Source organism: Mobula hypostoma, chromosome 3 (genome assembly GCF_963921235.1).
Source record: "Mobula hypostoma chromosome 3, sMobHyp1.1, whole genome shotgun sequence".
In the NCBI taxonomy this organism is placed as follows: domain Eukaryota; kingdom Metazoa; phylum Chordata; class Chondrichthyes; order Myliobatiformes; family Myliobatidae; genus Mobula; species Mobula hypostoma.
In genome coordinates, this window is record NC_086099.1 from 189,900,457 (window position 1) to 189,922,840 (window position 22,384).

At 41.5% G+C, this 22,384-nt stretch overlaps 1 protein-coding gene across 2 annotated transcripts in view; it reads left to right on the top strand.

Moving 5' to 3' along the window:
- LOC134344460 (patched domain-containing protein 3-like) overlaps positions 1–20,583 on the top strand; it is a 38,919-nt gene extending 18,336 nt beyond the window's left edge. For both annotated transcript variants that reach the window (XM_063044289.1, XM_063044290.1), the window contains exon 4: positions 17,179–20,583. In XM_063044289.1, coding sequence (XP_062900359.1) covers positions 17,179–18,869 — 1,691 coding nt within the window. In that variant the 3' untranslated portion in view covers positions 18,870–20,583. The remainder of the gene's footprint in view (positions 1–17,178) is intronic.
- Positions 20,584–22,384: the final 1,801 nt, after the last annotated feature.

A 22,384-nucleotide genomic window follows, 5' to 3' on the forward strand; every position in this document is an offset into this window, starting at 1 on the left:
ATATCAGTGCTCCTATGTCCTGTCAATTCCCGTATACATTCCCGTTGTTTCTATAAATTTATTTAGAGATGCAGCCCAGAACTTCCAGCCCAACGAGCTGTACTGTCCAGCAAACCCCAGCTTAACCCCTGCCTTTTCACAGGACAGTTTACAATGACCAATTAACCTACTGACCATGTGTCTTTGGAATGTGGGAGGAAATCAGAGCACCTAGAAAAGACCAACACAGTTTAAGGGGAGAACACACAAACTCTTTTACAAACAGCAGTGGGAAGTGAATTCTGAACTCTGATGCCCCGAGCTATAATGGCATTGCCCTAACTGCTACACTACTGTGGCAAATATTTGCATCATGCCTTTGTTATTCTTCTTTGCTCTAACTTTAACTTCTGACTTGCCTTCCTTCCCCTGCCCCATCATTTGTAATGCCATCTTCCCTAGCCAAAATCCAGATCAGCCCCACAATGCTGACTAATCAGCCATTGCTGAAATAAATAACAAAATCTAGTACAGATTGGAAGACTGGCAGCACCTGTGAAGATTAAATGTTCTATCAATTCCTTGGGTTGGAGTAGTCAATGTCTCATCATCACAGGTATTTCTACTTAAGCTAGGACCAGTTTCATTCACAATTACACCATTCAGTAACATCGATGTCTTGGGAGTTTAAATACCTATCACATCATCTCTCATTTGTCCGAATTAAATTCCATCTGTCAATTCTCTGAACAAATTTCCAACTGATTCTGCTAAATCCTGTGACAACTTTCCTCATTGTGACACAATTTTTGTTTCATCTGCATACTGAGTCATCAGGCCATCTACATTTTGATCCAAATTATTAACCTATTTTACAAACAACCAAGTTCCCAGCATTATTCCTTGTGGATCACCACTGGTTACAGATCTCCAACCAGAAAAATACCCCTCCTCTGTCTTCTAATAACCAAGCAATTTTTGGATCCGGTTTACCAGTTAACTGTGGATCCCATGTGAACCTAATCTTTTAGACTGGTTTACCAAAAAGTATAATTTAATGCTTTATTAAAGCCCACATGCACATATTCACTACCCTAACCTCGTCAATGATCCTTGTCACTTACTCAAAAAAAAAAAGAAATTTGAGATAGGTCTTGCCTTGCACAATACTGTATACACTACCCCAAACTCCATGCTTTCCCAATCACTAAGAATCATCTCCAAAACTTTCCCTAGCACTGATGTAAGGCTCACAAGCCTATAATTTCCTTGTTTTTCCATTGCCCTTCTCAAACAAAAGAACATTAGCTATTCTCTGGTATTCTGGGACCTTGGCTATGACTATTGAGGATACAAAGATAGATCACAAGATCATAAGATAGAGGAGCATAATTAGGTCATTTGACCCATCAAATCAGTTCTGCCATTTCAACATGGCTGATCCATTACTCCTTTCAGCTTCAATCTCCCGTTTTCTCCCCATATCCCTTCATACCTTGACCAATCAAGAATCTATTAACTTCTGCCTTAAATATTCATAAAGACTTGGCCTTTATAGCTGCCTGTGGCTGCGAATTCCCAGGTTCACCACTCTCTGGGTGAAGAAATTCCTCATCCCCAGTCTAAGAGGACAACCCTCTATTCTGAGCCCCAGCAATCTCATTCCTTACATTTTTCAGTATCCACTTTTATGTTTTTCAAGGCATTCCTCATTCTGAATATGTCTGAATATTCTCGATATGAGAATATCAATATATCCTCTCCTAATCTTGCCACTCCATGTCTTTAATGTTTATGTAACTTAAGAAAGAAATTAGGAAGAAGGCAAAGAGGGTCCACAAAATATCAATGGCAGACAAGATCAAGGAAAATAACAAAGCATTTTATAAGTATATACATACAGGCAAAGAGGGTACCTAGGGAAAGAGTAGGGACCAAGGGGAAAACTATGTGATGCCAGGGTATGTAGGTTGGTCTTGTCATCTGTAATCACTAGAGAAGAATATTGTATTTGAAGATTTCAGGGGATATTGTAGAGAATATGAACATACAGTATAAAGGAGAAGGTTTTAGATGCTTTGGTGCATATGAGGTGAAAAAATCCCCAAGGATTGTTGAGATGTATCTTAGTCTGTGTTGAGAAGTAAGGGAGTAGATTGAGTCCTTGACTTAGATGTTTAATCTAACACTGACCATATGTGAGGAGCCAAATGACTGGAGGACAGCAACTACAGAACTTGTATTTATGAAGGGCAGCAAAAATAAGGCAAGAAATTATTTGTGAGTGAATCTAACATTAATGGTAGAGAATTACTGGAAAAGATTCTGAGAGTCTGGATTAATTTGGACCTGAAAAGGCAGCTGTTAATTGGGGATTGTGTGCACATCTTTATTGTTGAGAGACTGATGTTTTTGAAGTAATAGCAAAATGTATTGATGAGGACAGTGAAGTTGATGTAGTCTGCGTGGGCATCAGTAAAACTATCATACCGACTTCTATTTCAAGCATGGTCCCACATAGAAGGCATGCTGTAAAGGTTAGAGCCCATGTAATCCAAAGCAAATTAGAAAGTGGACACATGGTCAATTTGGTAATAGGATTCAGAGGATAAGTATAGAGGTCTGTTTTATGATTGGAATCTCACAAGGTCCAGAGGTGGTGTGACCTTTACTGTATGTCATATGCATCAACAATCTGCGCTTAACTATAGGAAATAAGACTGCAGACTGCAAAGTAAGTTTGCTGATGACATGAAAGTCGGTGGTCGTGGTAATGTGAAATGAATACTCCTAGGCAAAAGAATGGTGTTGATCCGATGGCATATTGGGTGGAGTAGAGGCAAATGGAATTTAATTCTAGTAGTGTTAGGTGATGTATTTTGGGAAGTCAAATAAGGGTAGTGCATGCACTTGAAAGTAAGGCAATAAGGAATATTGGGAAACAGAGGGAACTTAGCATCTCAGAAATTTGAGTTTTTAAAGAAGTGACAGAGCAGGGTGGTAGATGTTGTCTACATGGTGTTAGAGTTCTACAGCATCGAAACATGCCTTTTGGGCTAACTGGTCCATGCTAACCAAGAGTCCCATTTTCTAGCATTTGGCCAATAATTTTCTAAACCTTTCCATTCCCTGTGTCTGTCCAACTTTTAAAAGTGATATCCTCTTGGCAGCTAATTCCACTACAATAGACATCACCTTTTGTGCAATAAAGATGCCTCTTAAGTTCCAACTAAATCTTACCCTTCTCACTTTAAACCTATCCCGTCTTTTCAGTTTAACTGGGGTTCATGGACCCCCTCAGTTAATGGTAGGAGTCCATGGCATAAAAAAAGGTTGGAAACCCCTGCTCTAGAACTTGATTCCCCAATCCAAAGAAAATGAGAGCACATTCACTCAGTCTATGTCCCTCATGATTTTATACACACCATAAAATCACCTCACAGTCTCCTATGCTCTAAGGAATAAAGTCCTAGCTTGTCCAACCTCTCCCCCTGACTCAGTCTGTTAAGTTCTGGCAGCATCTTTGTAATCTTTTTCTGTACTCTCTAGTTTAACAACATCGTCTTTACAGCAGAGTGGCCAAAACCGAACACAATACTCCAAGAATGGCCTCACCAGTGTTCTGTAAGATCTCGCAACTTTTATACTCATACCCTAACTTACATAGATCAAAGTGCCAAAATCCTACTCTACCACCCGATCTACCTGCAACTCCATTTTCAGTGAACCAAGCATCTGTACTTGAAGATCTCTCTGTTCTTCAACACTCTCCAGTGTCTTTCTGTTCACTGTGAAAGTCCTGCCTGGATTTGACATCTTGCACTTATCCAAATTAAGGTCCATTTTCCATTCCTCAACCCTCTTACTCAGTCGATCAAAATCACTGAAGTCATTAATGTTGATGACAAATAAGCTTGTAACACAAGTGATCTAGGGTGAGTGAGCCAATTGGATACTGAACTGGCTTACTGGAAGAAGTCAGAGGGTGATACTGGAGGTTGTTATTCAGATTGGAGGCCTATGCCCACTTGTGAACCATGGTGATTGGTGCTGGGTCTACTGCTATTTGCTATCTATTTTTAGAAATTTGAATGACAATGTTCTCAACAAGTTTGATGACATCAAAACCAGTGGTGTACTGGACAGTGAAGAATGTTATCTAAGACTGAAGTAGGATCTAGATGAATGTGGCAAGTGTGCCAATGAATGGTACACAGACCATGTTGTAATGTTGTAGAATAGAGAGATCAAAGCTTACTGATACATCAAAATGGCAACACAGGTAGACATGGAAATAAAGACAACAAACACAAAATGCTGGAGGAATTCAGCATGTCAGGCAGTGTCCATGGAGAAGAATAAACTATCAAATGTTTTGGACCGAGATCCTTCACCAGGGTCTTAGCTTGAAATGTCAACTGTTTATATCTCTCTATGGATGCAGCCTAACCTGCTGAATAAACAGTTGATGATTTGGACCAAGACTGTAATAAGCTCTCCGGGCCTCTGCAGGATGCCAGAGAGTGGTGGGCTCTGAGGATTTTAGAACACTTGAATTGGTTAAGCATTTAGAGTTCCTTGTAATTTTCCCTCGAGCGACTTGCTCTTTCTAATGTGGTCTCCTGGTGCTTTCTGTTTAACCTTGTTAAGTTTATTTTGATAGGCTCAGTGAATCAGTGTTACTTGTATTTTTAAGTAGATGGCTGATTAGCGCTAATCACAGTATTCTAGTTTTGAGAACTTACTTCTCTCTGTGTTGCTCGCCAATCTTCTTTTGGAATTATGATGAACAATCGCTCATCGCCATCTCTACATCAGAGTTTGTCTTTCCTTCGCACCTGGGCTCCCATATTGCCAGTGCACATCATGACAGTATGACTCTACCAAGTAATGGACACAGCGGAGGTTGAACAGCAGTGTTTCGGTATCAGTCATCTTGAGGTGAGAATGCCACCTATTCTCAAATCCACGTTCCAAGCTTTCCAAGTTGTCAATACCTGGGCTCCCAGCTTCGGGGCCCCATGACTCAGATCAGCATAACAATTGAGCACTTCAATCAAGCTTGTCAATAAAGTTCATTTGATTTCATTTGAAATCACCATTCAAGTCAGTAGTGTAAATCTTTAAAGAACTTGCCCTTTCCTGATGTTCCTTGCAAGTAATGGTACATCGTTGTTAATGACAAGTCAATGTTTGGAAGGACACTATCAAGAATAAGCTTACATGCCAACAATTGCAGTGGGAAAGACTAACCTTTTACAGTACATAATTCCCATCTGACTGCTCTGATGAGTCATGCTAATTATTGCAAATGTTCCACTGTACAAGTATCTCCTGAAACAGTAATTTGAGTTTGCAACCCTGAAGACCCCTGCTCCAAAAGCTGATCCCTGGCTGGAGTGTCCAAACACACAATTGAAGTAAACCTATGTAATGTTGAATCAGGTTCATGGGTCTGGTAATTGAGTCTGGAAGTGAACTGACTTTGAATTTAAATATATTAATCATTTCTTACAAACGTAAAAATTTGACCAAGCATTCGTGTTCCTGAGTTACAGACAATACAAAGCTGAATATTGAACAAACATACTTGGCTAGCAATGCACACAGAGCATACCTTTCCAATGGATATGTCCGTCACTTACCTTAAACAAAGGAAGAGAGACAGAACCTCAAACACGTGCTCTCTCTCTACCAGGATATTTGAACCTGGACACCAGGCAGCTAACCAATGAGAAAACCAGCTGCAATTTCTAAACTAACCAATCATGGTGGAAGCAACTTTCAACAATTAGAATAAGCTATGCCCCTCCCTCCCCAACAGGACACCCTATCAAGAGTAAGCTACCTTACATTTAACCTCTTGATGAAAATCATGGTACAGGCTGCAAAAGCCAAACTTTCAGGTAACAAATGAAATAGATCTATAGAAACGCAAACACGAGGAAATAGTCGACGTTTCGGGCCGAGACCCTTCGTCAGGACTAACTGAAAGAAGAGCTAGTAAGGGATTTGAAAGTCGGAGGGGGAGATCCGAAATGATAGGAGAAGACAGGAGGGGGAGGGATGGAGCTAAGAGCTGGAAAATTGATTGGCAAAAGGGATGTGAGAGGATCATGGGACGGGATGCCTAGGGAGAAAGAAAGGGGGAGGGGGGAAGGCCAGAGGATGGGCAAGGGGGGGGGGAGGGGAGGGAGGGAGGGGGAGGGAGGGAGAGAGAGAGAGAGAGAATAAATAAATAAATAAATAAATAAATAAATAAATAACGGATGGGGTACGAAGGGGAGATGGGGCATTAATGGAAGTTAGAGAAGTCAGTGTTCATGCCATCAGGTTGGAGGCTACCCATACAGAATATAAGGTGGTGTTCCTCCAACCTGAGTGTGGCTTCATCTTGACAGTAGGGGAGGCCATGGATAGATATATCAGAATGGGAATGGGACGTGGAATTAAAATGTGTGGCAACTGAGAGATACTGCTTTCTCTGGCAGACAGAGCGTAGGTGTTCAGCGAAACGGTCTCCCAGCCTGCGTCGGGTCTCGCCAATATATAGAAGGCTGCATCGGGAGCACTGGACGCAGTATATCACCCCAGCCAACTCACAGGTGAAGTGTTGCCTCACCTGGAAGGACTGTCTGGGGCCCTGAATGGTGGTGAGGGAGGAAGTGTAAGGGCACGTGTAGCACTTATTCCGCTTACAAGGATAAGTGCTGGGAGGGAGATCGGTGGGAAGGGATGGGGGGGACGAATGGACAAGGGAGTCACATGGGGGCGATCCCTGTGGAAAGTGGGGGGGGGGAGGGAAAGATGTGCTTAGTGGTGGGATCCCATTGGAGTTACGGAAAATTATATGTTGGACCTGGAGGCTGGTGGGTTGGTAGGTGAGGACAAGGGGAACACTATCCCTAGTGGGGTGGTGGGAGTATGGGGTGAGAGCAGATGTGCGTGAAATGGGATTGATGTGTTTGAGAGCAGAGTTTATGGTGGAGGAAGGGAAGCCCCTTTCTTTAAAAAAGGAGAACATCTCCTTTGTCCTGGAATGAAAAGCCCCATCTTGAGAGCAGATGTGGCGGAGACGAAGGAATTGCGAGAAGGGGATGGCATTTTTGCAAGAGACAGGGTGAGAAGAGGAATACTCCAGGTAGCTGTGAGAGTCCGTAGGCTTATAGTAGACATCAGTAGATAAGCTGTCTCCAGAGATAGAGACAGAGAGATCCAGAAAGAGGAGGGAGATGTCGGAAATGGACCAGGTAAACTTGAGGGCAGGGTGAAAGTTGGAGGCAAAGTTAATGAAGTCAACGAGCTCAGCATGCGTGCAGGAAGCAGCGCCAATGCAGTTGTCGATGTAGTGAAAGAAAAGTGGGGGATAGATACCAATATAGGCTTGGAACATGGATTGTTCCACAAAGCCAACAAATAGGCAGGCATAGCTGGGACCCATACAAGTACCCAAGGCTACACCTTTAGTTTGGAGGAAGTGGGAGGACCCAAAGGAGAAATTATTAAGCGTAAGGACTAATTCCGCTAGATGGAGCACAGTGGTGGTAGAGGGGAACTGATTAGGTCTGGAATCCAAAAAGAAGCGAAGAGCATTGCGACCTTCCTGGTAGGGGATGGAAGTATATAGGGACTAGACATCCATGGTGAAAATAAAGCAGTGGGGGCCAGGGAACTTTAAATCATTGAAAAATTTCAGAGTGTGAGAAGTGTCACGAACATAGGTAGGAAGAGATTGAACAAGGGGGGATAAAACAGTGTCGAAGTATGCAGAAATGTGTTTGGTGGAGCAGGAGCAAGCTGAGATAATGGGTCTACCTGGACAGGCAGGTTTGTGGATCTTGGGTAGGAGGTAGAAACAGGAAGTGCAGAGTGTGGGAACTATAAAGTTGGTAGCAGTGGATGGGAGATCCCCTGAGTGGATGAAGTTGGTGATGGTGTGGGAGACAATGGCCTGGTGCTCCTCAGTGGGGTCATGATCGAAGGGTAAATAAGAGGAGGTTTCCGCGAGTTGTCGCTGTGCCTTGGTAAGGTAGAGGTCAGTACGCCAGACTACAACAGCACCCCCCTTATCAGCGGGTTTTATAGCAAGGTTAGGATTAGTGCAGAGGGAGTAGAGAGCAGAGCGTTCGGAAGAAGTGAGGTTGGAATGGGAACAACGTGTGGTGAAGTCGAGACGGTTGATGTCCCATTGGCAGTTAGCAATAAAGTGATCCAGAACAGGCAGAAGATCAGAGCGGGGTGTCCATGAAGAGGAGGAGGGTTGAAGATGGGAGAAGGGGTCATCGGTGGGGGTGGAAGAGTCCTCGCTGAAGAAGTAGGCTCGAAGACAGAGCCAGCGGAAGAGGAGTTCAGCGTCATGGCGTACGTGGAACTCGCTGAGGTGTGGGCGAAGGGGGACAAATCTATAGAAAGCCAGCTAGCTCAGAGATAAGAGCATGTCTATGCTGTCACAATCTGTAACATTGAGAGTACAGCCTTCTGTATCCTAATTCCCTCTGGAAAAATAGTGTAAAACATTGTAAGCAAGATCCTTCCAGGACCCTTCGCGGTTTCGAGTTTCATGTTTTCTTGGTCTCAAAGTTTTTTCTGGGTCTAAGAATTCAAGGTCGTCAAGGACTTTTCAAGGGTTTCCGAGGACTTTTCAAAACATTCTCCCCATCTCAAGGACTCCCCGGGCCTCTCAAGTCATCTCTGGATCTCAAGTTCCCTACATCTTCCTGGCCTGTCAGGTGCCAGCCATACAGAGTGGAGGACTGTAATGAGCTCTTTGGGCCTGTGCGGGGTGTCAGAGGGCATTGGGTTCTGAGGTCTTTAAAGCATCTGAATTAGATCATTGTTGGTTAATGGGAATCGTTAATCATTTGGAGCTCCTTGTGTTTTCCTGAAGCCGCATGCTCTTTGTAATGCGATCTCCTGGTGCTTTCAGTTCAAGCTTCTTAAGTTTATTTTGGTAGGTTTAAGGATTCCATGTTACTTGTATATATTTAAGCAGATGCCTGATTAGTGCTTGTCACAGTGAAACTTGGCTGAGCCACCAATATTCTTCCAGCATTTTTGTGTTTGTCAGAATCAGAATCAGGTTTGTTATCACCAGCATGTGACATGAAATTCATTAATTTAGCAGCAGCAGTTCAATTCAATACATAATCTAGCAGAGAGGAAAAAAATAATAAACAAGTCAATCAATTACATATATTGAATAGATTTTTTAAAATGTGCAAAAACAGAAATACTGTATGTTTAAAAAAAAAAGTGAGGTAGTGTCTAAAGATTCAATGTCCATTTAGGAATTGGATGGCAGAGGGGAAGAAGCTGTTCCTGAATTGCTAAGTGTGTGCCTTCAGGCTTCTATACCTCCTACCTAATGGTAACATTGAGAAAAGGGCATGCCCTACGTGCTGGAGGTCCTTAATAATGTACGCTGCCTTTCTGAGACACCGCTCCCTGAAAATGTCCTGGGTACTTTGTAGGCTAGTATCCAAGATGGAGCTGACTAGATTTACAACCGTCTGCAGCTTCTTTTGGTCCTGTGTAGTAGCCCCTCCATACTAGACAGTGATGCAGCCTGTCAGAATGCTCTCCATGGTACAACTATACAAGTTCTTGAGTCTATTTGTTGACGAGCCAAATCTCTTCCAATTCCTCATAAGGTATAGCGGCTGTCTTACCTTCTTTATAACTACATCAATATGCTGGGACCCGGTTGGATCCTCAGAGATCTTGACACCCAGGAACTTAAAGCTGCTCACCCTCTCCACTTCTGATCCCTCTATGAGGATTGGTATGTGTTCCTTCGTCTTACCCTTTCTGAAGTCCACAATCAGCTCTTTCGTATTATTGACGTTGAGTGCAAGGTTGTTGCTGTGACACCACTCCACTAGCTGGTATCTCACTCCTGTACACCCTCTCGTCACCACCTGAGATTCTACCAACAATGGCTGTATCATCAGCAAATTTATAAATGGTATCAGAGTTATGTGTAGCCACACAGTTATGTGTACATAGAGAGTAGAGCAGTGGACTAAGCACTGAGGCTGATCGTCAGCGAGCAGGATACATTATCATCAATCCGCACAGATTGTGGTCTTCCGATTAGGAAGACAACGATCCAATTGCAGAGGGAGGTACAGAGGCCCAGGTTCTGCAACTTCTCAATCAGGATTGTGGGAATGATGGTGTTAAATGCTGGGCTATAGTCGATGAACAGCATCCTGACTAGCTGCTCTGGATTTCTTGCATCTGCAGAATCTCTTCTGCTCAGGGTAGGAAAGAGGCATTTGGAATGCTTGCCTTCATTAGTCAGTGCAATGAGAACAGGAATCGGGGCTTTAGCTTTTCACTGCACAGGTCATTGTTGAACTGTGTACAGTTCTGATCACCCAACTATAGGAAAAATACCATTTATTTAGAGATGCAGAAAAGATTCATAATTATGTTACCGGGACTGACAGCTTGAGTTATAAGCTGCGACTGGAGTGCTGGATGCTGAGAGGTGACCTTACAAAGGTCTATAAAATCTTGAGGGGCAGAGATGAGGTAGCTGGTCAGCTTTTTTAAATCCAGGATAGGGGAGTAGAAAACTAGAGGGCAAAGGCTTAAAGTGAGAGGAGAAAAAATTTATTGGAACCTGAGGGGCAAGTTTTTTACGTGGAGGTTTCAGAATCTGGTTTAATATCACTGGTATACAGTATGTCGTGAAATTTGTTGTTTCGTGGCAGCAATGCATTGCAATATATGCATAATAATACAAACTATAAATTACAGTAAGTATATATAAAAAAGAAAATTAAATAAGTACTGCAAAATGAAAAGGAAAAATAATGAGGCAGAGTTAATTTGGGTTCAGTGGATTAATTGCCCATTCAGAAATCTGCTTCTGAAATATTGGGTGTGTGTACATCCTCCTTGATGGTAGCAATGAGAAGAGGGTGATGGTTGTCCTCAATGGTAGATAGTGCCTTTTTGAAGCATTACCCTTTGAAGGTTTCCTGGATGCTGGGGTTGCTCGTGACCATGATGGCGCTGGCAGAGTTTACAACTTTCTGCAGCTTTTTCTGATCCTGTGTAGTGGCCCCTTCATACCAGACAGTGATGCAATCAATTAAAATGCTCTCCGCGGTACATCTGTAGAAGTTTGTAAGTGTCTTTGCTGACACACCATCTCAAACTCCTAATGAAATATAGCCACTGCCATGCCTTCTTTTGTAATTGCATCAATATGTTGGACCCAGGATAGATCCCCACAGGTGTTGACACCCAGGAATTTGAAACTTGGTAATGGAAAGAACTACCAGAGGAAGGTATAGAGGCAGGTATAATTAGAATGGTTAAAAAAAATATTTGGAGATGTACATGGATAGAAAATGCTAAAAGGGATATGAGTCACATTTGGGTAAATGGAACAAGTTAAAGGAGACATATTGGTCGACACGTTTAAGTTGGGCCAATGCTGTATAACCATGGGCCCCTAAGGTGAAAGCACAGGTAAATATGGTGATGCAGAAGGTATACAGGATACTTGCTTTCATTAGCCAAAGAAGAGAAGACCATGAAGTTCAAAGTAAAGTTTTATAAACTTTAGTTATGCACACAGCTGCACAATTGTATATCATTCTGCTCACTACAGTATAGAAATGATGTGATTGCACTGCAGGAGGTTCAAAGAAGGATCACCAGGCCACTTAAGACAAAAACATTGGCAAAACTCAGCAGGTCTAATGCAACTGTGGGAAGAGAAACAGAATCAGTGTTTCAGGTGTCTGAAATGAATTGAATTGTTGATCCATTGGACACTTAAGTCTTATGAGTCTCCAGGATCCTCTTTCAGGCTTGCTGTTGACTCTGTCTTCCCATAGTTGTGGCTAATCTTGCTGAGGAAGACGTGAAGTCCTGATGGAGTACCTGTGGGCAGAAGTTCCCACTCGCTTCAAAAAGGCAATAATCATTCCAATGCCTATGAAGAATAATATGGGCTGCCTTAATGACTATCGCATGGTAGCATTCACATTGACAGTGATGAAATGCTTTGAGAGGTTGGTCATGACTATACTGAACTCCTGCCTCAGCAAGGACCTGCACCCATTGCAATTTGCCTATCGGTACAATAGGTTAACGGCAGATGCAATCTCAGTGGCTGTTCACACGACCTTAGACCACCTGGACATTACGAACACCTATGTCAGGGGTACTGTTCATCGACTATAGCTCAGCATTTAACACCACCATTCCCACAATCCTGTTTGAGAAGTTACAGAACCTGGGCCTCTGTACCTCCCTCTGCAATTGGATCCTCGACTTCCTAACTGGAAGACCACAATCTGTATGGATTGGTGATAACATCTCCTCCTCGCTAACGATCAACACTGGTACACCTCAGGGGTGTGTGCTTAGCCCACTGCTCTACTCTTTCTATACCCATGACTGTGTGGCTAGGCATAGTTCAAATACCATCTATAAATCTGTCGATGATACAACCATTGTTGGTAGAATCTCAGATGGAGACGAGAGGATATACAGGAGCAAGATATGCCAACTAGTGGAGTGGTGTCGCAGCAACAACCTTGCACTCAACGTCAGTCAGACGAAAGAGCTGATTGTGGACTTCAGGAAGGGTAAGATGAAGGAACACAAACCAATCCTCGTAAAGGAATCAGAAGCAGAAAGAGTGAGCAGTTTCAAGTTCCTGGATGTCAATATATCTGAGGACCTAACTTGATCCCAACATATCAATGCATTCATAAAGAAGGCAAGACAGTGACTATACTTCATTAGGAATTTGAAGAGTTTTGGTATGTCAACAAATACACTCAAAATACACTTATCTATCGATGTACCGTGAAGAGCATTCTGACAGGCTACATCACTGTCTGGTATGGAGGAGCTGCTGCACAGGACCAAAAGAAGCTGCAGAGGATTGTAAATTTAGTTGGCTCTATTTTGGGTACGAGCCTACAAAGTACCCAAGACATCTTCAAGGGGCGGTGTCTCAGAAAGGCAGCTTCCATTATTAAGGACTTCCAGCACCCAGGACATGCCCTTTTTTCACTGTTACCATCAGGTAGGAGGTACAGAAGCCTGAAGACACACACTCAGTGATTCAGAAACAGCTTCTTCTCCTCTGCCATCCAATTCCTAAATGGGCATTGAACCCATGAACACTACCTCACTTTTTAATATATATTTCTGGTTTTGCATGATTTTAATCTATTTGATATACATATACTGTAATTGATTTACTTATTATTTTTATTATTTTATTTTTTCTTCTATAATATGTATTGCATTGAACTGCTGCTGCTAAGTTAACAAATTTCACATCACATGCCGGTGATAATAAATCTGATTCTGTTTCTGAGTATTTCCTGCATTTTTGATTTGTTTTTATTTAGATTTCCAGTGTCTGCATAATTTTTTGTTTTTTGATTGTCACCAGGATGTTGCCTGGAATCAAGCATTCAGTTTTATGGAGAGACCAAATAGGCTAGATTTGTTTTCCATGGAGTCGGGGAGGCTGAGGGGATGATCTGATGGAGAGACACAGAATTATGAGAAGCACAGATAGGGTAGAGAGCAAAAATAAACACTATTTTTCCCCCATGGAGATATTTACAACCATATTGCATAAATTTAATGTGAAACATCAAAAGAAAAGGGAGAATTTGAAGCAATTATCACCCAAGTAGTAGTTGTTATCTTGGAAGCACTGCTTGAGAAAGTGATGGAGGCAGTATCTGAATAAGCACTCAAATCACCAAAAAAATTATAGAACAACTGTTGTTAAATTGGAGTCATAGTTATACAGATTGGAAACAGGTCCTTCAGCCCAAGATGTCTACCTTTGTAGTCCTATTTGCCTGCATTTTGCCATATAACTCTAAATTGGGAGTTCCCAACCTTTTTCATGCCATGGACCCCTACTATTAACCGAGGGGTCCACGAACCCCAGGTTGGGAATCCCTGTTCATGCTCTGTCCATAAGTCTTCTAAACTTTGAAAATGTGCACACCTCTACAGTTTCTTCTAGCTCCACATCACACACCCCACTGTGGAAAAGTTGCCTCAAGTCCCTTTTAAATCTTTGCTCTCTCACTGCCAAATATTTAAGACTTCTCCCATGGTTCCACACACAGACAACCACATTACTCCTTAAGGGGACCATTTCCCTCCCTAGTTAACCACTTGCTTTCAATATATTCTTGTAGAATCTTTTGTGAATCTCCTGTAAGTTATCTCATGTTCCCCTTTTGCACTTGTAATTTCACTCATAGATATAGTCCCATACCCCTTAAACTGCTCAAAGATTTCACTTGATCACATCTGCCTAACCCTGTCAAACAGTGCGCTATAAAAAGTATTCACCATCTCCCCACCCCCGCCCCACCCCGCTCCCCGGAAGTTTTCATGTTTTATTATTTTACAACACTGAACCACAGTGGATTTAATTTGCCTTTTTTTGACACTGATCAACAGAAAAAGACTCTTTCGTGTACGTGAAAACAGGCTAATTAATTACAAGTATAAAACACAAAATAATTGCATAAATATTCACCCCCTTTAATATGTCACCAAATCATCACTTGTGCAGCCAGTTGGTTTCAGAAGTCACATAATTAGAGAAATGGAAATCACCTGTGTGCAGCCAAGGTTTTTCAATTCATTGCAGTAAAAATACACCTGTATTAGGAAAGTCTAACTGCTGATGACTATCCTGGAAAAAAACTGCACCATGAAGACAAAATAACTTACCACGTAACTCCACAAAAAGGCTATTGAAAAGCACAGGTCAGGAGATAGATACAAAAAAACTTCCAAGTCATGGAAGATCCCTTGGAGTACAGTTAAGTCAATCATCAAGAAATGGAAAGATTATGGCACAGCTGTAAATCTGCCTAGAACAGGCCAGCCTTAAAAATTGAGTGACCGTGCAAGAAGGGAACTAGTGAGGGAGACCACCAAGAGACCTATCACAACTCTGGAGGAGTTGCAAGCTTCAGTGGCTGAGAAGGGATAGACTGCGCTAATGACAACTGGTGCCCAGGTGCTTCACCAGTCACAGCTTTATGGGAGAGTAAGAAAGAGAAAGCCACTGTTGGGGAGGGGGGGAGGAGGAACCCTCACATGAAATCTCAGCTAGAGTTTGCCAGAAGGCATGTAGGAGACTCTGAAGTCATCTGCAAGGTTCTATGCTCTAATGAAACCAAAATTGAGCTTTTTGGCCATCAGACTAAATGCTCAGTTTGGTACGAACCAAATACCGCACATTATCCCTACCATGAAGCACAGTGGTAGCTGCATCATGCTGTGGGGATGTTTCAGTGCTGCAGGCCCTGGAAGGCTTGTGAAGGGTAAAATGAATGCAACAAATTACAGAAAAGTCCTGCAGGAAATTTGAACCAGTCTGCAAGAGCACTGAGACTTGGGAGATTTGTTTTCCAGCAAGACGATGACCCCAAGCATAAAGCCAAAGCTACACAAGAATGGCTTAAAAACAAGGAAATTAATGTCCTTGCCTGGCCAAGTCTAAGAGTCCAGACCCCAATTCATTGAGAATTTGTGGCAGGATTTGTAAAGTACTGTTCATTCATGATCACCATGCAATCAGACAGAGCTTGAGCAGTTTTCTGAAGAAGAATGGGGAAAAATTGTAGTGTCCTGATGTGCAAACCTGATAGAAACCTATCCATACAGACTCAAGGTGGTAATTGCTGCCAAAGGTACATCTACTAAATACTGACTTGATTGGGGGGGTGAGTAATTATGCAATCAATTATTTTGTATTTAATTATTGTAATGAATTTAGACCAATTTGTATAAATTTCTTTTCACTTTGACACGAGTCTTTTCTCTTTATCAGTGTCAAAAACCGAAATTAAATCCATTGTGATCAATGTTGTAAAACATGAAAACTTTCAAGGGGTAAATACATATATATAGTATTTACCCCTTGGAAGTTTTCATGTTTTACAACATTGATCACAATGGATTTAATTTCAGTTTTTGACACTGATAAACAGAAAAGACTCGTGTCAAAGTGAAAACAAATTTCTACAAATTGGTCTAAATTCAATACTATATATATATATAAAATCTTCTCCTTTCTCCTCTTCTGAGCCCTTGCAGTATCCCTCGTTATCCCTGTCAGCCTTTTTCTTCACTCTTAACAGGAACAAGTCCATAAGACTCGGGAGCAGCTGAAGAAATTCCTCCTCATCTCTGTTCTAAAGGGACATCCTTGTATTCTGAGGCTGTGCCCTCTGACACAAGACTCACCCACTGCAGGAAATATCCTATCCACATTCACTCTATCTAGGCCTTCCAATAAATCATAAGTTTCAATGAGATTCTTCTGAACTCCAGCAAGCACAGCCCAGAGCCATCAAACGCTCTTCATACATGAAGAAGAAGAGGAAGAAAGCCCTTAACTCCGAGTGGAGTCATTGGGACACCGTCATTGCGACGTTTTTATTTAGCAGGCTTTCTTATTTTTACGAGGCCAAGTTGCTAGCTCGACGCTCCATGGATGGAAAGCGTGCAAGGTAGCCGGCTGGGTTCGAACTCGGGAGCCTTCGCTCCGAAGTCCGGTGCTGATGCCACTACGCCACCAACCGGCTTCTTCATACATTAACCACTCATATGTTGGCACTGACTTCCCCTAACACACTTTTAAAACCCTCTCACTTGCCATATGTCCTTACACTAGCAAATAGTGTTTTCCAATCAACCTTTGCAAGTTCCTGTATAACATAATCAAAATTAGCCCTGCTCCAGTTGAGGACTTGTAGATAAGTCCTATCCATAACCCAGTTAGAACAGATGGGTACCTGACAGTCAGCAGACACACAGTGAGTCAAAGGGCCTGTTTCTGTAGTGCTTGGCTGTATGGCCTACAATGGTTCCTTCAATATATCAATTTCTGATCAAAAGCAGCATTATGTTTGTTTACCAAGAAAATATTGCAGAGTAATCCTGTTGTCTGGAAGAAGTTTAGTAAGAGCACTTGGTGGTATCTTGTTTGCATCTTGTTACAATAATATGGTTTTTAATTTCTATTATATGCTTGTAATGTATTTGACAAGCTCTATTAATAAACATTACATGTTATTCCAGTGATAATGACAGTACAATGTGAGATTTTATTCACTTGAGGTATTTCACTGGTATTAAGTGTCAAACTAATTAATCATATTTTCACATCTCCAGGTATCGGTGTGGACGACATGTTTGTTATGCTTTCAGGCTGGCAAAAGACAAAAGTTGAAGATAAAGTTGAAAAACGTTTGGCAGACACGTATGCTGAAGCAGCTGTTTCCATCACAATCACCACATTGACTGATGTTTTAGCCTTTTATATTGGCATCCTGACACCTTTTCGATCTGTGCAATCATTTTGTGTTTACACTGGTACAACAGTTCTGTTCTGCTTTATTTATAACATTACATTTTTTGGAGCTGTTCTTGCACTGAATGGGAGAAGGGAAGCCAGTAACAGGCACTGGCTGACATTCAGAAAGGTTGACAAAGATCCTAAACCAGGAGAATCTACACTGAGCACCATGTGTTGTGTAGGTGGGGCTTATGATCCAAAAACAGGTGCCGAATCAGAACATCCAGTCCACTACTTCTTTAAGGAATATTACGGTCCATTCCTCACCAATGGATGGACCAAGGCAGCTGTGGTTCTCCTGTATTTGGGATATTTAGCTGGCAGTATTTATGGCTGTTTACAGATCAAGGAGGGAATTGATCTCAGAAATCTGGCCATTGATGATTCATATGTGATTCCATTCTATGATGCGGAAAGAAATTTTTTCTCGGAGTATGGACCACGAATCATGGTCACTGTCACTGAGTCTGTAGATTACTGGAATTCCACTGTGCGGAGTGATATTGAAACCTGTATGGAGAGATTTGAAAACCTCTCATATGTAGATCGTGAACTGTCAGAGTCCTGGCTTCGTACCTACGTTAGTGTATATGGAAATAACAATATAGATATAGACAAGCAAGATACGTTCATGACAAACTTAACAAAATTCCTTCAGTTCGTCCCTGCATTCAAACAAGATATTGACATTTCAGAAAATGAACAGAACATTAATGCTTCACGTTTTTTCATTCAAACCATGAATGTCAACAGTTCAGTTGCCGAAAAAAACTTACTGACTGAATTAAGAGATCTGGCAAAGAAATGTAGCATTCCCCTGCTGGTATATCACCCTGCATTTATCTATTTTGATCAATATCTTGTTATAGTATCCAACACAATACAGAATGTAGTTGTGGCGGCCCTTGCTATGCTTCTTATCGCCTTATTGTTAATACCTAATCCAGTCTGCTCTCTCTGGGTCACATTTGCAACAGCGTCAGTTTTAGTGGGTGTAACTGGGTTGATGGCTTTTTGGGGTGTCAATTTAGATTCCATATCAATGATTAATCTGGTCATCTGCATTGGCTTCTCAGTGGATTTTTCAGCTCACATTTCCTATGCATTTGTTTCAAGTGGCAAAAGAAGTTGCAATGAACGAGTTATTGATGCACTATATGCTCTTGGGTATCCCATTATCCAGGGAGCATTTTCAACCATACTGGGTGTGGTTGTGCTGGCTGCTGCAGGAAGTTACATCTTCAGGACATTTTTCAAAATCATGTTTCTTGTCATATCTTTTGGGGCAGTTCATGGTCTTGTATTTCTGCCTGTGTTTCTAACTTTCTGTGGAGGTTATGCAAAGACAGACAAGGACACAAGTGCATCCCTAGCGAAGTCAAATAAAGGGACATACAATGTGCATTCAAATCCAAAAGAAAACATTCCAGAAATAGAATGTAACTCTTCAGGAACATTTCGTTCAGTCAATGGAAGTATGGAGCCCAGTAAAATAACACTCTTATAAATATATTGCATGGACTGTCTGTGATGATGTATTTTAATTAATTTTATAGTTTTGTTCATTACTTGAACAGATTTAGCATTTTTTTTTTGTTTCTCTGCTTGAAGAAGTGAAGGAAAACAGACTGTTTCCATTTATTAGTCCAACAGTGGATTCCAGTTAATTGGGCCATCAGTTAATCAGGGAGCAGCTGCTTATTTGGGACAACTCTTAAAGAATAAAAAGAAAATGAGAAAATAGCCAGGATTTGTTTTGTTTATTTGGGATACTGTGCAGCTTGATTGAGGCAGGAGACTGTTGCTGAACATTTTCTAACTAGCGTCAGTTGCATGCTCATTGTATGGCTGTTAGACATTACACCCTGCTTAGAGTGAAGTTTTTAAATAGCATCACTTTCTTGTTTGTGTTTAAAAGGCAGTGATTTTTGTCACTGGTAGTTGTCAAGTAATATAGGGTAGGACTGGTTTGCTCACTGTGGTTTCAAGCATTCAGGCTTGGAGATATCAGAAATGGCTGGGTGTGAAAATGAAGCAAATTCACTACTTCGTTAGGAACAACAAAGAATATGAAGGCATCAACAATCATCTTGAATGTTACAATGAAATTTAATATTTGCAGGATGCAATTGTTGAGTGTTCTGTTTGCAGGCAGTCCACTATCTGCGTCTAGCTGGTCTTGTTCATTTACAGTCAACCTAAAGAGCATGTCAGCGTACAATGAATTAATTCTTCCATCGATTACTATTAGAAACTAATACAGAATTTTATAGTACTGTAGTGTTCTCATTTGTTCTGTATTTCATTTAAATACATAATTTGCTACTTAATTAATTAGGAGTTTCTCTTTTTATACCTTTTTAACTATTGGTCTAATTGGGGCAGCTGCTTAATTAGGCTATTCCCAATGTGTCCCAATTAACTGAAATCCGCTGTACTTCCATTCAATTGAGAAGTAGGGCATGCACTGTGATAAGAGCTGGTGTTAAGCCAGAGAAATGGAAAATGTCCAGGATCCGGTAGTGAAAGACTGAAAAGCTCATTTGGCATAGTGCCACATAAAAGGCTGGTGCATAAATTAAGTACTCGGGTTACTGGAAGAAGTGTGTTAGCATGAAATAAAAATAGGCTGTTACATGTTAAGCAAAGAGAATCAGAAGCAGGTTTAATATCACTAGTATATTAAATTTGTGAATTACAGTAAAAATAAATGTGCAAATATATACAATTGTTATATTAAATAGGTAATGCAAAAAAAAAGTAGTGAGGTCCTGCTGAATGGTCTCAGTCTGAAATGTCAACTACCCTTTCCAGAGTTGCTGCCTGGCCTACTGAGTTCCTCCAGCGTTTTGTGTGTTACTGAGGAAGTGCTCATGGGTTCAATGTCCATTCAGATTAAGTGTGTGCCTTCACACTCTTATGTACCTCCTCCTTGATGGCAATGAAAAGAGGCCATGTCCTGGGTGATCAGGGTTCTTAATGATGGATTTAGTCACAACATCACAAGTAATGAGGGTTTCAGTATGGACCCCTACAGTGCTTTGACCACTTACAATTGGAATTGACTTGGCTTTATCCTAATTGTGTTCTTTCTTGGATAATTTACATAATTTTCTTGTGAATGCTGTGGCGTATGCCTTGTATTGTAATGCTGCTAAGAATAAGTTTATCATTGCACCTGTGCATATGTGTATATGGAAATAAACTGAATTTTAACTTTGACCAGAGTTCCTATCAGAAAACCATCCTTTCATCGTGATCTACCTCCTAATACCAAACCAATTTTGGATCTAATTAGACAGCTCACCTTGAATCTTTAACTTTGTGCATCCTAACATGGGGGACTTTGCCATATCTATTTATTTTTGAAGAGGTAACATAGAGGATAGATGAGTGCAGAGCGGTGGACTTTTGTCTGTATGGACTTTCTCAAGACCTTTGACAAAATTCTGTATAGCAGGTGAGTCTGGAAGGTTAGATCATAAGGAGTCCAAAAATCTCTTACCAACTCTTCCTTCAGTTAGTCCTGATGAAGGGTCTCGGCCTGAAACGTCAACTGTACCTCTTCCTAGAGATGCTGCCTGGCCTGCTGCATTCACCAGCAACTTTGATGTGTGTTGCTTGAATTTCCAGCATCCGCAGAATTCCTGTTGTTTGCGTTTTAACTAGATTTATAATTGCCTCAATGATAGGAAGCAGAGAAATGGTGGATTTTCAAACTTTCAGTATTGCCTCCCACCGCCCCCCCACTCTTTTGTTGGAGTGAGTTTTTTTGGTAGATGATTCGTTTACACTTAAATAACTTTGGCCACCAGATTTCTATTTGACAAAGTACTGTGGTTTGAGTCCACAACGATGCGCTTCCTGAAAAGGTGTGAATACCAGATGCTTCTGGCCCTGTAGTTTGACCTGATGCTGTAGTTTCGGAGACAGTATTATCTATATTTTAAGTATTAATTGTCTTCTATGTTAGCACGTAAAATGCCAAACAAATGTATTGTGGATTTAACTAAAGGCTGTGGATACCACCCAGACATGTTGGCGTCAGAAGGAAAGGATGAAGTTAGAAGGTGTGATGTTTGTATGTAGCTTCAAAAGGAAGCATTATCTATAGCTTTTTAAGTAGCAATTGCCTTAGTGTTTAGCATATAAATATCGAGCCCACATTGGGCTAGCAGACCTTTCTACTGAGAGCATTTCCATCCGTATGATGCCTGCTTCTTGTGTCGAATAAAGAAGCTGCTTTGTATCTACCAGTGACTCTGTCTCTCCGGTGATTCCATTAACGCTACAACACCTTTCTCCATTTCCCATCCCCTTTTCCCTCTCTCAATTTATCTCCTTGCTTGCCCATCACCTCCCTCTGGTGCTCCTCTTTCCCCCTCCTCCATTTTTCTTTCTTGACATTCTGTCTCCTTCACCAATCAACTTCCTAGCACTTTGCTTCATCCCTCCCCCTCCAAGTTACACCCATCGCCTGGTTTTTCTCGCCCCTCACCTTTCAAATCTACTCTTCAGTTTTTTTTCCCCAGTCCTGCTGAAGGGGTTCAGCCTGAAACATCAACTGCCTTTTTCCATAGATACTGCCTGGCCTGCCGAGTTCCTCCAGCATTTTCTGTGTGTTGCTAGGATTGCCAGCATCTGCAGATTTTCTTTTGTTTTAGATGGTGGATTGTTGTTTCTGGGACTAGAGGCCTGTGATTCATGGAATTAGTGGATTGTTTATTGTTTATGAAACAGTCTGGTTCCGTCAGCTGTGTAAATCTAGGGAAGACGATCTCCGGCCCCAGCCAAACGTGTGGGATTGAGGTGTGAGCCCACCCCAAAACCCCGTTTGTGTGGGTGCTGTGTGATTCGTTACCCTGTTACAATTAAAAGATTTAGCTTCATAGTTCTTAAATTGACTAAAGGTTAGTAAAGAAAGAATTTTTAAAAAAGAGAAAAGGGCCCATTTTAATGAAACAGTCTAATGTGCATAAGTTGAAGCTCACAGTTTCCCCATTGCCGATCCTCATCTGATCT